Genomic DNA, 15,450 nt, shown 5'->3' on the forward strand with positions numbered 1-15,450 from the left:
CAAAACGACACAACGACATGACAAGAAACTCTCAAAGCGACAATGCCAACAACGATAATAACGCATATCATACACAGCGACTACTGAGAAAGAAACACTGTTATAAACAAAGCGTTTTCTTTTTCACATGCGTTAATGACGCCCAATAATGCCGCTGTTTTTCAATAATTTTTTTAATGCTATCAAAGCGCACTTTTGCGTGACTCATCGAGACGTCTACAAAAAGCACTTTTTACGTGAAATTGGCCGCGCTGAAATTCCGCAGTGGGATTGTAACTTTGTTGACGAAGACACGTATCAACTCTTCTAGAATTCCTGCTCCATGATAGACCAAGACGCCGACTTGAATCATCTTCATGGCAGTAGACCGTAGGCCACTCAGTAACCAGAAATTATTGGGTCCATGAACAACAAGAAATTTCTATTATTGGCAGGCGCCTTTCTTAATCCGCACCTTTCTTAACCACGACTGGCTGGCACCAGTTCTTACAAAGCATTGCAGACAACTCGCTGATTAGTAGCGGCATAGTGTTTATTGTATAGGGAATATGAAGTAAAAATCCCCGGCAGCGTAACTTTCTTCACCTTCACATGGGCACGCGTGGTCGAATTCACAAAGCGTCTTGTTCGTAAGTGCTGTTTGCCATTGGCCGGCCGCCTTCGCTAATGATATGTGCAACATCAGGATTGGACGGAATTTTCTCTCATAAACAATTCTAGCGTAAGAGGTTTTTGTGAATACGTGCCCTGAACTGTCCCGTGGCCGGGGAGGGGGAAAGAAAGGCTTAAGGTGGAGAGAGAGCAGGAAAGAAAGAAAAAACAAACAAACCAAAACTTATGCAGGAACAATTGAAGGTAATTGTAAAAATAAGCGAAGCTTCTCGTTTGCCGACTGCCTCGGCCGCCCAGTCTTGGCGTCGATATTAGAGTTTTAGATTAGGGGACGCAAGCGGCCTGCGTACGCAAGAACTAGGGGCGACGGTACTGCGCATGCGCAGACCCGCATGAGGTCTGCGCATGCGCAGTACCGTCGCCCCTAGTTCTTGCGTACGCAGGCCGCTTGCGTCCCCTAATCTAAAACTGTCTATTTTCGGCCCGTATCGACAAAAAACGTCTTACGCTAGATTTGTTCGCAAAAGAAAAGTTCAGCCAATCCTGATACTGGGAACATATTACTTGCGAAGGCGACCTGCCAATGGCAAAGAGTGCTTACGAATGAACAGCTCTGAATTTGACCCCTCGTCTTTTTGGCAGCTGCACGTGCTGTGCCACTTTTTCGCTGATCGACAGGCTGCTCCATTTGAAGCCATCTCTGTGATGTTACAAAACGCGCCAGCCATAGCCGCGGTAGCCCACGCTATGTTGAGACGCGTCTCTTCTGCCGCAACTGAGCGCAGCTGTGCATCCGCCGCTGCGGGGATGACATAATCACTGACTCAGCCAATCAACCTGCGCCGTGCCCTACACAACCGTTCCTCATCTACCTGTCACCCCTCTCCCATCATCATCTCTCCAGTTCTTTTTCTCTCCGCCAAATCTCCTCCTCACGTTGCCTATTCCTCTTCACTGTATAGTTTTCAAGTTTCAAGTGTTTTTAAGTTTCAAGTTTATTACCATAAATACAAAATACAATACATATATGAAGGTGATGCATTTCCAGGAGGAGGCCCAAAAGTAGGAACTATGGGAGGGCCTCCTCTCAGAATCGGATAAAATAATTTCAGTAAGCACAGGAATGAATTGAGAAAAATATAATAAAAGATTAAAAAGAACATAGAAGCACATCAATAGAAACAACGCAAAACTGATTAATAGACTAATTAAAGTGACGAAAGCAAATACGTTTTCAAAGACGACCTGAAACGGCTCAGCGACAATATTTTTATATCAGGTTTTAGATTGTTCCAAATGGAAATCGCACTGAAAATGGCAGTTTGTTTGCCGTAATATGTAGCGACTTTTGGTAGGAGAAAGTTATTTGACAAAGCAAACCTAGTTGGATTTTGTTAGTGAATCGATAATGGGAAAAAGCGTCGAGGGAAACTTGATGGTCGATGACTTTATACAACAGGACCATCAGACTAGCGTCATATGTGGAAACAACAGGAAGTACACCCAATTTTAGAAATAGGGGCTTAGATGATGAAAGAAGGGATGCAGATGTAATTTTCAGAGCCCGTTTTTGGATACAAAGCGAGACGTGAGTATAATAAGTATTTCCCCAAGCAGTAGTACAATATTTATTGTGTGTGTTTGGATTAAAGCGTGGTAAAGTGACACAAAAGTATTAATGCTAAAAGCTGAACGAGTTCTAATTAAAGATCTTATGCTGAAGCCATTTTTCTTAACAACTGAATCAATGTGAGCGTGAAATTTTAGATCGGAATATACAATGACTCCTAGGAACTTAGTACAACCTACTTCCTTAATTTCAACGTTGCTTATCCGTATGTGTAAAGTAGCTGTCATAGATCTTTGAGGAGAATGGAAAACTATAAAGTGAGACTTAGCAGGGTGTATGCTTATATAATTTTTATGACACCATTTTTCGAGCTGGCGTACGGTGTAGTTCATGTTATCTAAAAATTGAATGGGGTTTATGGCAGATGTTACAATTGTGGTATCATCGGCGTAAAGAAAACACTTGGAATTATATAAATAATTTGGTAGATCATTAATAAATGTCAAGACTAAGAGCGAACCGAGAATTGATCCCTGGGGCACTCCTTTGGTGATGAACCTTTGTTGGGAAAAGGCGCCATTAATGAAAATAGTTTGACATCTGTTTGAAGGATAATTCTTAAAACTACCAAACGCGGCCCAGTAATGCCAGAGCTTTCTAACTTAGAAAACAAAATTTGATGGTTAAAAGTCAAAGGCTTTTTTTTTTTAATCAAAGACTGAACCTGCTATTATTGCCTTGTTCAACTGTGTTCTAATCCAGTAAATAAAGTTCATAACTGCGTGTTCTGTCGAAAGACCCGCGCGAAACCCGAACTGTAACAAAGAGAGTATATTAAATTTAGCGTAATAGCCAGGAATGTGAATTTCAATTTTTTTTTCAACTATTTTGCTCAGAAACGGAAGTACAGAAATCGGTCTATAATTCTCTAACAATGTGGGGTCGCCCTTCTTTAGTGTATGAATTGCTTTAGCTATTTGCAGTTGGTTGGGAAATATTTCTGTGGTAAAAATGAGGTTGACTATATGGCAGATAGCTTCAGCTACGATATATTTGACCGATTTAATATCTATTGAGTGCATGTTGTCTACGCCAGCGCCTGTATCTTTCAAATTGTTAATGATAGTTAACACTCCTTGAGCTGTACAAGGCCGTAGGAAGCAAGGTTGTGGCTGTCTTTCTAGCTGTGGCGCTGTAGGACACAAGTTGATTTCGGAGGAGGAAAAAAAAAAAAAACTTACAAACCACATTACTCATTTCTTCGTAGTTTTGTACGACCCTGTTTTCAATAGCGATAGCCTTGACGATAGAAAACTGTCTCGATTTAGGAACTTATTAATGACATTCCATTTCTGGTTTAACGTTTGTGCATGCGTCAATTTCGCGCTCAAAATATCTTTTTTTTTTTTTTGCTTGCTTCAGAGCACTGTCTAACTGCACAGAAGTGGTCTCACCATTTCTAAAGCACCGAGCAGCAGCATCAAAACAGGTCCCACCTTCCGCACAAAGAATGCTGCGCTATAATAACACAGACGACATAAGTCCACAGTCGCGACAACTTGGGTTTAATGGTATGGCATTTCTAAAAGGATGATTGCAGTCTATGTACGCGGGGAATAAGACGGAAGAACAGTCTAGACAGCGCTCTGTCTCGACCCTATTCTTTCTTTCTTCTCCGCGTATGTCTTTACAGTACTTGCGCTCCTAGCATCCTCTTAGAAACAATCACAATGAGGCCCATTAACACGCATCTGAGTATAAGTGCACAAGTTATTTTTGCATTACACCCTTTCCCAACATGGCCATAGTGGACGGCATACGATCGCGAAACATTTTGAACTCAATTAATTCGGAGCCCTCCACTGTACGACGACCCGCTTAGCCGTTTGAGGCGTGAAACGGAGATAATTGATGCGAACTATTATTCAGTGCGAACGTCTTCGTGATTTCAATACCGTTCTTTTCTTTCTTTTTTGCTAAACTCACTAATAAAAATGCAGAGAAAATGTCACTGCCTCATTTTCGCTATAGTTAGAAGAAATGCTTCACAAACTTGAACAAACAAGTGCAACCACAATGCCCTCGACGATTTGTTCTTGGTTACAGACCTATTACTGTGCCTATTATAACGACGTTCAATATATGTATATATATATATATATATATATATATATATATATATATATATATATATATATATAAGGGCCCTTCAATTCACTGTGGCTAGTGCACGAAAAAAAATGGAAAAATATGACGTAGTCACAGATAAAGCAGTAACGCCGTTCGACCTGCTTAAAATGATTAAACGTATTCACCTATATTAGCGATGGTATCGACCTATTTTTTTTTTTTCTTCTGGGAACGCAGTAGCTTACCATCTTGTGCGCTGTATATTATTGCCGCTTATGTCGTGGCCTTCACGTACTGCCATGAAGCACAATCTGGTGCCGACAGGAAGGCTTTTGTTCGTGAACAAAAAAATATATAAATAAATTGGCGGTGGTTTTACACCACGTCGCTTCTTCAGCTGCGCCGAATAGCGGGCGACAATTATACGTGAAGTGACACCCAAGACAACAAGCGCTGTCTCCCGCGTTTCACGGATATATATACGGCGCGAGTTTGTTACGGACACTAGACGGCGAGGTAACAGCGTCTAATTTATGAAATGTTTTCTTCTATACTTGCAGGGTTTCATGGCGATGAAGCCTGCCTAGCTCGCGCTCTTTTGAACCTTACCCCTATAGCAAAGCAGCCGAGGCGTCCGCTTTTCTCATGAGAAGAATAAACCGACGGCTAAATTTAGGCCCCACCACGACGGCAGGGGCTGCAGCCTTCGTCCTGCGCGCACTATGCAGCCGGTACCCGCCGCCCAGACTCCTGTCGTCGCTCAGGCCTCGAGCCCCCCGCTGGTCGGGCTCGGGCCCGAGCCCGAGCGGCGAACTTACCGTGCTATAGCTGCTGCCCCCCCCCCCCCCCCCCCCCCCCTTCTGCGCGTTAGATGTGCCGCCGTGCCTAATGCAATCGCCGCGGTGTTTCCGGTAAGCTTACACCTAACGAACTGAGATTCGTGTTCTCTGTCTCCGCTCTAACAGAATATAAGCGTTTCCGAGCAGCGTCTGCGTTGCAAGAGAAGGAAATAAAGACGAAAAATAAAATAAGAACATTTCGAAGAGGACGGTGTTAGGGGATCGACTCCAAAGCGTCACCGTGTGAACTCATATGCCTGTTTTCATAAAAAACCCTGTACGCTAGAATATGTCGTAAGAAAAAATTTCCGCCAATCCTGATACCGGAGTTGCTATTAGCGGAGCCGACCGGCCAATGGTAGAGAACACTTACTAACGCAAGCTTTGTAAATTCAAAGCTGCTATATATATATATATATATATATATATATATATATATAAACGAGAAGAAAGGGGGTTAACCGAGGGGCCCGATTTTTATTAGTCATGATAAGCCAACAAAGTGGTGTCGCTGTCTAACACTCTCATGGTAGTGTTGGAAACATAAATGCCCAAGAAAGGGGATGGGGAAACGGCGCCACGGTAGCTCAATTGGTGGAGCATCGCACGCAAAATGCGAAGGTTGTGAGATCGTTCCCCACTTGCGGCAAAGCTGTTCCTTCATCCATTCCACTCCTTCCCCAACTTACTCGTGCTCAATAAGATGTTTCCGACACAATACAGGGCCACCTGCCCTTGGTGCGGTGCCACACCTACACTCTACCACATCACCTGGGAGTGCGAACGCAACAAAGCATTCCACAAACGCGAACACCCGAGTGCGGAGCAATGGGAGAGTCGGCTCACCAGCAGCAAGCTCACGGCCCAAAGGGCCTTAGTGCAGCACGCGAGCGATGCAGCACGACTCAGTGGAGCCTTCGAATAGGGGCCCACCCTTGCTGAAGAGAAGTCTCAAGTCGCCAGCGCCAAGAAGATGAAGAACACGGAGACCTCGTAACCGCGGAACTCTTAAAAGACTCAATAAACGTTTTCACTCACTCACTCACTCACTCACTCACTCACTCACTCACTCACTCACTCACTCACTCACTCACTCACTCACTCACTCACTCACTCACTCACTCACTCACTCACTCACTCACTCACTCACTCACTCACTTTTCATCCATTTTCATTTCCATTAATTTATCGTTTCTTTATTTCATGTATTAGCCACAAGTAATTTCTCCTATGTTGTCCTCGGTGTCAGTGTTTGTGGGCTTCTTATATATATATGAAAGAAATAATAAATTAGTGGCAATGAAACTAGATGAAAGGACAACTTCCCTCAGGTGGGGAACGATCCCACGTCTTGGCATTGATTACAGCATCGCGCGCGTAATGCGGAAACGCGGGATCCTTCCCCACCTGCGGCAAGTTGTTTTTTCATCTACTTTCATTGCCACTAATTGATCATTTCTTTAATTGAATTAATAAGTACAAGAAATTTCCCCTGTCTTGTCCTTGGTGTCATTGTTTGTTGGCTTCTTATATATATATATATATATATATATATTTCTACCAAAGTTGTATGGGTTGCATGCGTACAATGTTGTATGCTTGTTAATTTTTGTAAGTGTTCTCCTTCTTTCCGAACTACGTGCGCACCGGTAGTTCAGAAAGCAGGAGCACATTTACAAAAAAAAAAAAAACATATTTACAGATGTTTTTTAAAATTAGGCACAGTGAGGCACGCGAAGAGCACCTGTGCAAATAAGTTATGTGGCCAGGGGGACGCAAAGTGAGATTATAATTATCGCTGTCAGCAGCCCAATTAACTAAAAATGAATGATTAACTTTTTGTTGACTGCAGTAAGTGGGCATGTTTGTATTCAAAAAATTAGAGGCAGTCGTGTTTCTACACGGTATCAATTGGAAGAATTCTAGCATGTCTGTGCTCCAAGATATCCGACTCCAAGTTTTAATTGTCGTCCGCATGATTACGCATGCAAGAGAGTGAGGATCGGCGCGAAGCTCCTCCCCGATGTGACGCACCTGTTACGTGCGGCGTCTAGTCTGACAACAGGGCGGATGCATTGGCAAAGATGATAACTGTTCCCCTTCCCCTCTCGGCTGGCGAAATAAAAAATCGGAAGATCCCGGAACCGCTGTTGTAACACGCCACCGCGCAGCCTGTAACGATGGTGGCAGCCGCCACGCCGATATACATAATGGCGCGAGCGTAGGGGTCGGAGGGCAGTGCGCCTGCGTAATGGTGACTAGACAAGCGGGCATGGTCCTTGCGTGGCTACGCAAATAAAGTGACTGCTGATTTCTAAGTATCGTAAGTTTTATTGAAATCAAGACCAACAACTGCACGGCACACCGCTCTGTCATATCTTCATTTCGCCAGCCGAGAGGGGAAGGGGAACAGTTATCATCGTCGCCAATGCTTCCGCCCTGTTGTCAGACTAGACGCCGCACGTAAGAGGTGCGTCACATCAGGGAGGAGCTTCGCGCCGATCCTCACTCTCTTGCATGCGTAATCATGCGGACGACAATTAAGATTTGGAGTCGGATATCTTGGAGCACAGACATGCTAGAATTCTCCCAAATGATACCGTGTAAAAACACGACTGCCTCTAATTTTTGAATACAAACATGCCCGCTTACTGCAGTCAACAAAAAGTTAATCATTCATTTTTAGTTAATTGGGCTGCTGACAGCGATAATTATAATCTCACTTCGCGTCCCCCTGGTCACATAACCTATTTGCACAGGTGCCTAATTTAAGAAAACCATAAAGCTTAATTTTGAACACCCGGTATAGTGGGTTCGATGCCTGAACTGGAATGAACTGAACTGATGCCTCAACCTTAGCAGAAAAAAAAAAAAAATAAGAAAGCAACAATGGTGGTTTGCTGCGATTTTTTGACCAGCCCTCAGCACATATTACAGAGCACGGGAGCAGCGTACTAAGCAATGCGTTCACGTCATCTGACGCTCGCCTTTAGGGCCGAATTCGCGAAGGTTTTCGTTCGTAAGAGCCATTTGATATTGATTGGGTGGTAGCGTCTGTTATGTTCCTTACTACGTTCACAATCATGATTGGCTGGCTCTAGGCTGGTTTTTGAACCAGCGCAGCAAACTGTTTCGTGATATGCAATGTATGTAGCTGTCACTGCTGAAATCAGGGTGAGTTGGTTACTGGCATTTAGAAACATCGTTACAGCGCGAAGCGAAACGAAACACAATACCCCAAACCAACGAACCGTTCTGTGCGTTTCGCATTTGTGTTTCGTCTTCGTTAGTGCGCTGTAAGCATTTTTCGTGACGCAAGTAGGTTATCACATGTGCCGCCACATGGGTTGGCCGCCGTTTCTCGTGCGATTGGCTTTCGCGGCTCCCTTGGAGCAGCAACTCCGAATTGTGCCAGGCGAGCCTCAGCAATCTTCCAAGATGAAAAGCGATGGCGGGCCTTATCGCGTCTCGTGGCCTGGCGTTCATTGAATCAGCCCTCTTCGCTTCACATTGAACAGGGCGGCTAACGGCTGCCTGCCACTCGAGCCGCACTCGCTCCCGACACAAATCGTCCTGACCCAGAGACCTCCAGCAGATGGCGCCAGCACTTGCCGCTACTATTTATACGATCTAGACGAGTGCTAAGAGGTCGTGGTGCTAAGTGCTGCACTTTCCTTCACGTTCATTCCAGTTCTGACGAAAAGCACAAAATCGATTTCCCCTTGCATCAAACGCGTTTAATTCCCGTGTCGTTTCCCGAGCCACAGTGGCTATGGGGTCGTTTAGAAGACGGCATTGATCGAGCAAGGAACGACTTGCCGGTAAAACGTGCAACGTGGCGCACGTAATTATATGCACGTGAAATTTGCCGTTGCTGAGACGACCAATTAAGTACAGAGGAATCGTCGTAAAATACTCGAGCCGCCGTCTTCTTTCTTTCTTATTTTGCTCCGTTTCTCTCTCTCTCTCTCTCTTTTTTCGACCGCGATCGCCGCGCAAACGACATGGCCACGACGCGTTTGGCGACCCGCGGCGCGCGAACGCGGCGTTCTCGTGTCGCCCCGGCGCGTATACGCGGAAATGGGGCAGCGCTTTCTGGCGGCGTGGTTCCGCTCACACCATTCAACCGGCCGCGGCGTCTCTCCCTGGGAGGCGAATCGATAGATCGCTCGGCTGGGCGACACGCGGGAGCCGCTTGCCTCGACTGCTCCACATCGGCGACACTTCCCCCTCCCTCTGCGTGCACGCCACTCCTCTCGGCTTCCCAGTCGCGACAGCCTTGTGGTCTGCGGTCGTCGTGCTCCCTCGGGCGTTCGCTCGACGTCCCGCCAAAGTACGCCCTTAGGAAGCGCGCAGCAGAATGAAAGCAAAAAAAAAAAAAATTTTACGTGACCCATCCGAGGCAGCATTATGGAAAGTGGCCAGAGAATGGACTTGGGCAAGTCGCGTGCAGGGCTGGCCGTCCTTCGTGTTGTCATCGTCTCCCCAGCGACGATATGAACAGTTTTTTCGGTTGTTGCCACGCTTGAGTGGGCGCAGATTCTTGAAAAAGAATTCGCGCTGGTTTCCCTTCCCACCGCTTTTGCCTCCTCCTGCTCGTTTGCTCACGCTCGTCAGTAAACACGCCAACGCCACATGTCTCTGTCCCTCTCACCACAATGTGCAGCGCGGTCGAATTGAGCTCAACACGCAGCACATCGCATTCTCGTCGCTGATAAACGCGCCGTGAACATGGCGTGACTAGCTTTCAGCAATGAGCGGCGTCGCAAACATTGGGACATACGTAAAAAAAACGACAAAAAAAAAAACCGGAGAAAGGGGAAGGGTCTATACATGGCACCGGCTCTCCTCTCTTTGCTATGCGGCAGCAAGGGGCCCCGCCGTCCGCGGCTCCGAGTCCGCAACCAGCCGGCGGCTCTCTGCTCCTCCTTTCCCAGTTTCGTTCAGATCACAGACCGCCACCAACTCCGCCACTGATGTTGATCAAGCGGTTGAGAGCGAGGTTGGCGCTTGCTTTACCGAGTGTACATAGGGGCCTGAGCCGGGGTCTCTATTCTGGTGCCCTGCCCAGCGGTGTTCGGGGACGTGTCCGACTGAAGGCGGAGATGCTGTTTCTTTCTGACCAACCGTTATGATTCGGTCTTTATGAAATCGAACCTCGCTTCCTGCGGCACAATTTTTGCGCGGCGCTATTTTAGTCGTTGTTTGGTTTGGTTTGGTTTTCCTTTCATTATGGCGCATACCTACTGCGGGGCATTGGCCAAGATTTGGACGGTATGAGGAAATGACTGTCAAACCGTTATTTTTTTCTCTTACACCTATAGCTCAAATGAACAAAACTGCACCTTAAAATATTTTGTTTCAGCAACGATGTGGTCATTTCTACCTCATGGAAAACTTTTGTCGTTTTTCAAACGCAGTAATTAATTTGCCATCATCGCTTCCTGCTGAGTAATTTATCTTCGAAGCCGCATGGTGGGAATAGTTACCATGAATCAGTGTGTGCACGTCTCTCCGAGGTCGACTTAGCTGTTGAATTACGCCTGCTCATTTTGGCACAAGTCAAGGTCAAATTGTCGCCACTAAACGTAAGTCGGCGTTTTCAATCGCTGAAAAATTATCTGCTTAGGATTGTAGGGATACAATTTAAGGCAGGGTATTTACGTACTCTCCTTTCTTTTCTTTCCATTTTTGGCGGAAGAAAGTTCTTGCGTCATCTCACAAGAAAGCTAAACAAAGCGCAGAAAACAGCTGAGCGTATTGAAACGATGCTTGCATTTCATAAACGTGTTTCATTAAAACAGCCTGCCCAATGCAGCCCTGCTGCGCGAGGAAAAAAAATATATATATTAAATCCTTGAGCTGCAGTTCTGGCGTATTTGGTGTGTGCGTGTGTGTGTGTTTTACTTTCGCTTTAATCAACAGGCAGAAACGAACGTCTTGGTAGGACTCTTATGCACGCCGTGCTTGTCATTTTATTTTTTCAAGAACTGTTTGGTTCTCAAGGTGTCTTTATAGTGTCGACTCAGTGCACGAAATGCCAGAGGCAGCGGAGAGCGCGCGTGCGTATATACGAGCGGCAGATAGGCGCGGCGACACGGCCGAACCGGCGACCCCGCTACAGCTGGCCATCCGTTCTCGTGTCACCGATGTGATTTCGCACTGGGCGCACGCAGGCACCTACCAGGGCCAGTGGCTGCGCGGCACGCGGCATGGCTACGGCGTCCGGTCGAGCGCCCCCTTCGGACTGGCGGCGCACAACCGGAATCCGGGCTCCGGTGGCAAAGTCGAGGTTCGCACCTCGCAGACGTCGCTGGACAGCAGCAGCCACCCCGTGGACCCGGCCTCCGAGAGGGACCGCAAGATCGACGACTGCCGCGGCGGCTTCGTGCTCAAGGCGCGAAGCGACGAGCCTCCGCAGCGTCGTCGGTCGCTGGTCGAGAAGTCGTCCAACTTTAAAAAGTCCATCCTCCAGGTGCGTGCCTCCCACGGCGTCGGCAGTGGCTTCGGCGAAGGGCCCCACTGGGCGCGCCGACTCGGGCTCTTTCTCGCTACGCGAAATGGGGAAACGCTGGGCGCGTACGTCAGCAATGTGGCCAGCGAAACGAGCAATTCGTTCATTAAGCCATTCATTTATACTTAGTAATTGTCCGTCATGGATGTCTGCGCATATTGCCATAACAGGGATGAAGGCGTTGAATTCCCCTACTCCCTCGATCACTGATCAGTTGTCGCAAAAGTCGAGCATTCAAGGACAGCAAATCAAAAGCAGGAAGGACATGGTCTGGTCTAGATAGGCTATTGCACTGCTGGCTGCGGCGATCCGTCAGCGCATGGGCGCTGGCCAGGTTGCTAGCCTCCACTACGTGAGACACTACCTCGGAGATTCAGGCCTTTATAGGTTCTCACCCGCTCCAGTTCTTACAATTCCAGACGGTTTCGGTGACGCAGAGTCTAGGAAACTTTCAATTTAGCGTTTTTGCGATCGCACGTGCCTGGCGCAATTTCCCAAGGTACAAAGATCTCGTAGCACGAGAATCATGGTCACGGCGTCACCGCGTTGTGAAGTTTGTCGTAAATATGCAGGCACACGAGCACCATTTCCACAACACATACTCGTGCTTACAAAAAAATAAATAAATAAATAGCCGCAGCACAGTTTAACATAAGTTTGTGGTTCTGTGGATCCGTGACGCATTTAGGCGCATTGAAATCAGAGCGAAGAAAACGCTGCATGCAGGGGCGCGTAGTTGAAGCAGTTCTTTCAGTGGCTAATGTCACATATGTCATATTTCGAGGTTCTTCCTGAAGTACTGCAGCCATTGGATTGCTACACAAGATCCAAATAACCGATTTCTATCTTTCTTTTTTGAATTTTTGTTGCTTCAAATCTGTTGTGTATTTTTCACCAATGCACATAGCCGCATACATGTGCTTGCGTGCGCTGCATGTTGGCAACAACTGCAGCGTAGTAACTGGTATTTCGGTAAATTATGCTCTGTAGTTAAACTTGCATAATTTATGCGATGGAGCAAAAGTAGCCAATAGCACACGCACACAGCTTCCTTTCGCCATTACCATATCCGGCACAGAAACGTTCCTTAGCACGCCATCGTACACATATACGACGTAGAATATTTTCTATTTGTTTATTTATTCAGTGCTGCAAACCTTGTACAGGTCCAAGCAGGGTGGGCGAAAAGATAAACAAAGCAGATATAAACAAAGTTAAGTTTTAAAAGTATCAAAGTGGTGTTACGAAAGGCAATAAAGAAGTTCGCCCGTTATTTTTGTGTGACTATATTACAAAAAAAAAAGAAAGCTGTTGTAGGCATTATAAACGTAATAATAACACTCGACGGAACGCATTCACTTTCTTATGCAAGTAGAAAGCTCTTTCTGAATAAATTCTAGAACATAATGCGGAAATGTCACTGGTATTTTTTTTTTTTACATAATATGGACCAAGAAGGGTACGAGCTTTCTCATTTATTTGAAAGGCATAAATCAGTTCAAGGATGTACCGTATAGGTGCCGAAAATGGCTGAATTCTCTCTTGCGCGTTACGCTTTAGGTACTGAGAACTTCACACCTTTAATAACACGTGTAACCGCACGTTCGTTATCTCTATGCGTTTGACAAACGCAGCTGTTTTATCCATATAATGTTTACATGGTTGCAATGACTCGTGAATTTATCTGAATTTTCACAATTTGAACGTTTCTGCCACGCCACACGAAGATCGCTGCTCAGTAGATTACATTCTTGCTGGAACGCTTGTGTCTGTAGAGTTTATTCATCAATAAATGTCGCTCGTGGCACCTACGGAAGTTGTGCAAAGAAAAAAATAAATGCATTGTGACGATAAGTGCAGGGACTTCGGCAGATACGTAAATTTTAACAAAGATTCTCTAGTGACACGATTCAGCAACGTACGCGTCTATTTGAGTCGTATATATCGTATATACTCCGCCCGTGCACAGTTCTGTTGCGTTCAATGCGTTCAACACTTGTTTTGAAGCAAACGGCATCTGTTATCAAATAATATATTAGGTGAAGTCTAGTTGACCTTCAGCTGCTTGAATCAAACCAAGCAGAAACGTAGAAATCACTGAAAAACACGCACACAGAGTTATATGAACGAAGCGTTCGAACGTTAAAGAAAACGATGATTGCCAGAGGCATTCGTGCACGCACATGCAAATTTCTTTGCTCGAGTAAAATGACCAGGTTTCTGAGTCTGTGAAACCGTCGTGAAGATGGAGAGGTCACGGAAGAGGATGGAAGGCATAAAGTTACAAACAATTGCATCGCGCACGGGGTCAGGATATCTCTGCTAATTTGCTTATTCCACGCAATAGCCTTCTCGCAGTAGTGGAAAGATGTAATGCTCTTGATTAAACTGTATCTTATCTTATGCCATTACATCTCGCACGAAAAAACAAAAGAAATGTTCTTGATGTTTAAGGCGTGAGAGAGCGAAGTTCTGATTTCGGGTTCGGTGTCAATGACCAGTTTTGCTTCTTATTTTCTGGGTTAGGAAGGGTCTAGTTTGCCCTTCGAGGTAAGTATATAAAGAGCTGTGCTTGTGCGTATTGGCCAAATCTGAGGCCTTTATCACAAGACATTTCGCACACTAGTGTTTCGTAAAAACAGGCACAGACTAATTGTGGTAGCTAACATATGATTAGCGAAGGCTAATGACAAATAATTTTTGACGAACCAAACGCTTTGATTTATGCTTCAGGTGTACTTCCGACGTGACGCAAGAATATTGCGCTCACATCCTTCCTCTTCTTGGCCAGGATAACCAGACGATTCTTGCATACGCGTTTCCTATACAGGCAACATTAGTCGACATCACCTGACATTTTATTTCAAAAGCGAGGGGATCCGGCATCAACGCCTAGGTTCCGAAGCGTCACAACTGCAGCTCCCCATATCCCCTATCTTGAATACGCCAAGCTGCATTTCAGCTTGGTGAAGTCAAACATCTGACGTAATCTCATCAGGTCACGTAGAATTATGAATAAAACGAAAGAGATGCCGACCAAGAGGGCCAAGTCACGTAGAATCATGAATAAAACGAAAGAGATGCCGACCAAGAGGAACAAAAATTGTCAAGAATTTGTCGTTTCGGTTCCCACACGGGAGTCCTGTGATTAATTGTGATGCATTGTGAATATGGATGGCCGTGTGGGGGGCCTAAACATCAAGTTTTTAATAATTTCTTCACCTTGGTCGGCGCTTGTTTCGTTTTCTTCATTTCAGCTTCGTATAGGTCGCTGGCACGGGGCAATACAAAGCGCCTTCAGAAATGTAGGACCACACCCGAAAAAGTGGGACTTGCCCCGTTAGAACCCAGGACGTCTGGTCACTTGCTGCTTGAGATGCCACTTTAGCTAGCACACTGAAAGCATTGAAGAAAGATAGCGCTGCAAATCACGACGCCAAAGCAGAACGCGCAGGAAGCAATAACATTACGAACTGAGGCAGTTCTGTGTATTTTCTACCATTGTTCTTCGTCTTATCGCGGTATTTTTCTTTGAACATTGCAACTATGCGGGAACTAACAAGAAATTTCTGAACACTTGCAAACTTGCAAGTGAGAAATGCAAGCTAAAGAAAAGCGGGCATCTCTATCTCCCTATCCATCTTCCTCTGGCCGATAACTCTGGTCCCAACAGCCTACAGCGGCCTCCGCCTTGAAATTAGAAAATAATAAGTTTTGAAAGTAATGAAGAGAAAAGCATAGGACCGCAAAACACGGGAGAGATCATGAACATCGCAACTTAATAG

The 15,450-nt window shown here is 45.8% G+C and overlaps 1 protein-coding gene across 2 annotated transcripts in view; it reads left to right on the forward strand.

The window, feature by feature from the left end:
- The window catches only part of jp (junctophilin), a 109,536-nt gene that overhangs the window by 54,208 nt on the left and 39,878 nt on the right, over window positions 1-15,450 (forward strand). For both annotated transcript variants that reach the window (XM_055061605.2, XM_050193506.3), the window contains exon 2: window positions 11,328-11,626. In XM_055061605.2, coding sequence (XP_054917580.1) covers window positions 11,328-11,626 — 299 coding nt within the window. The remainder of the gene's footprint in view (window positions 1-11,327; window positions 11,627-15,450) is intronic.

Source organism: Dermacentor andersoni, chromosome 1 (genome assembly GCF_023375885.2).
Source record: "Dermacentor andersoni chromosome 1, qqDerAnde1_hic_scaffold, whole genome shotgun sequence".
In the NCBI taxonomy this organism is placed as follows: Eukaryota; Metazoa; Arthropoda; class Arachnida; order Ixodida; family Ixodidae; genus Dermacentor; species Dermacentor andersoni.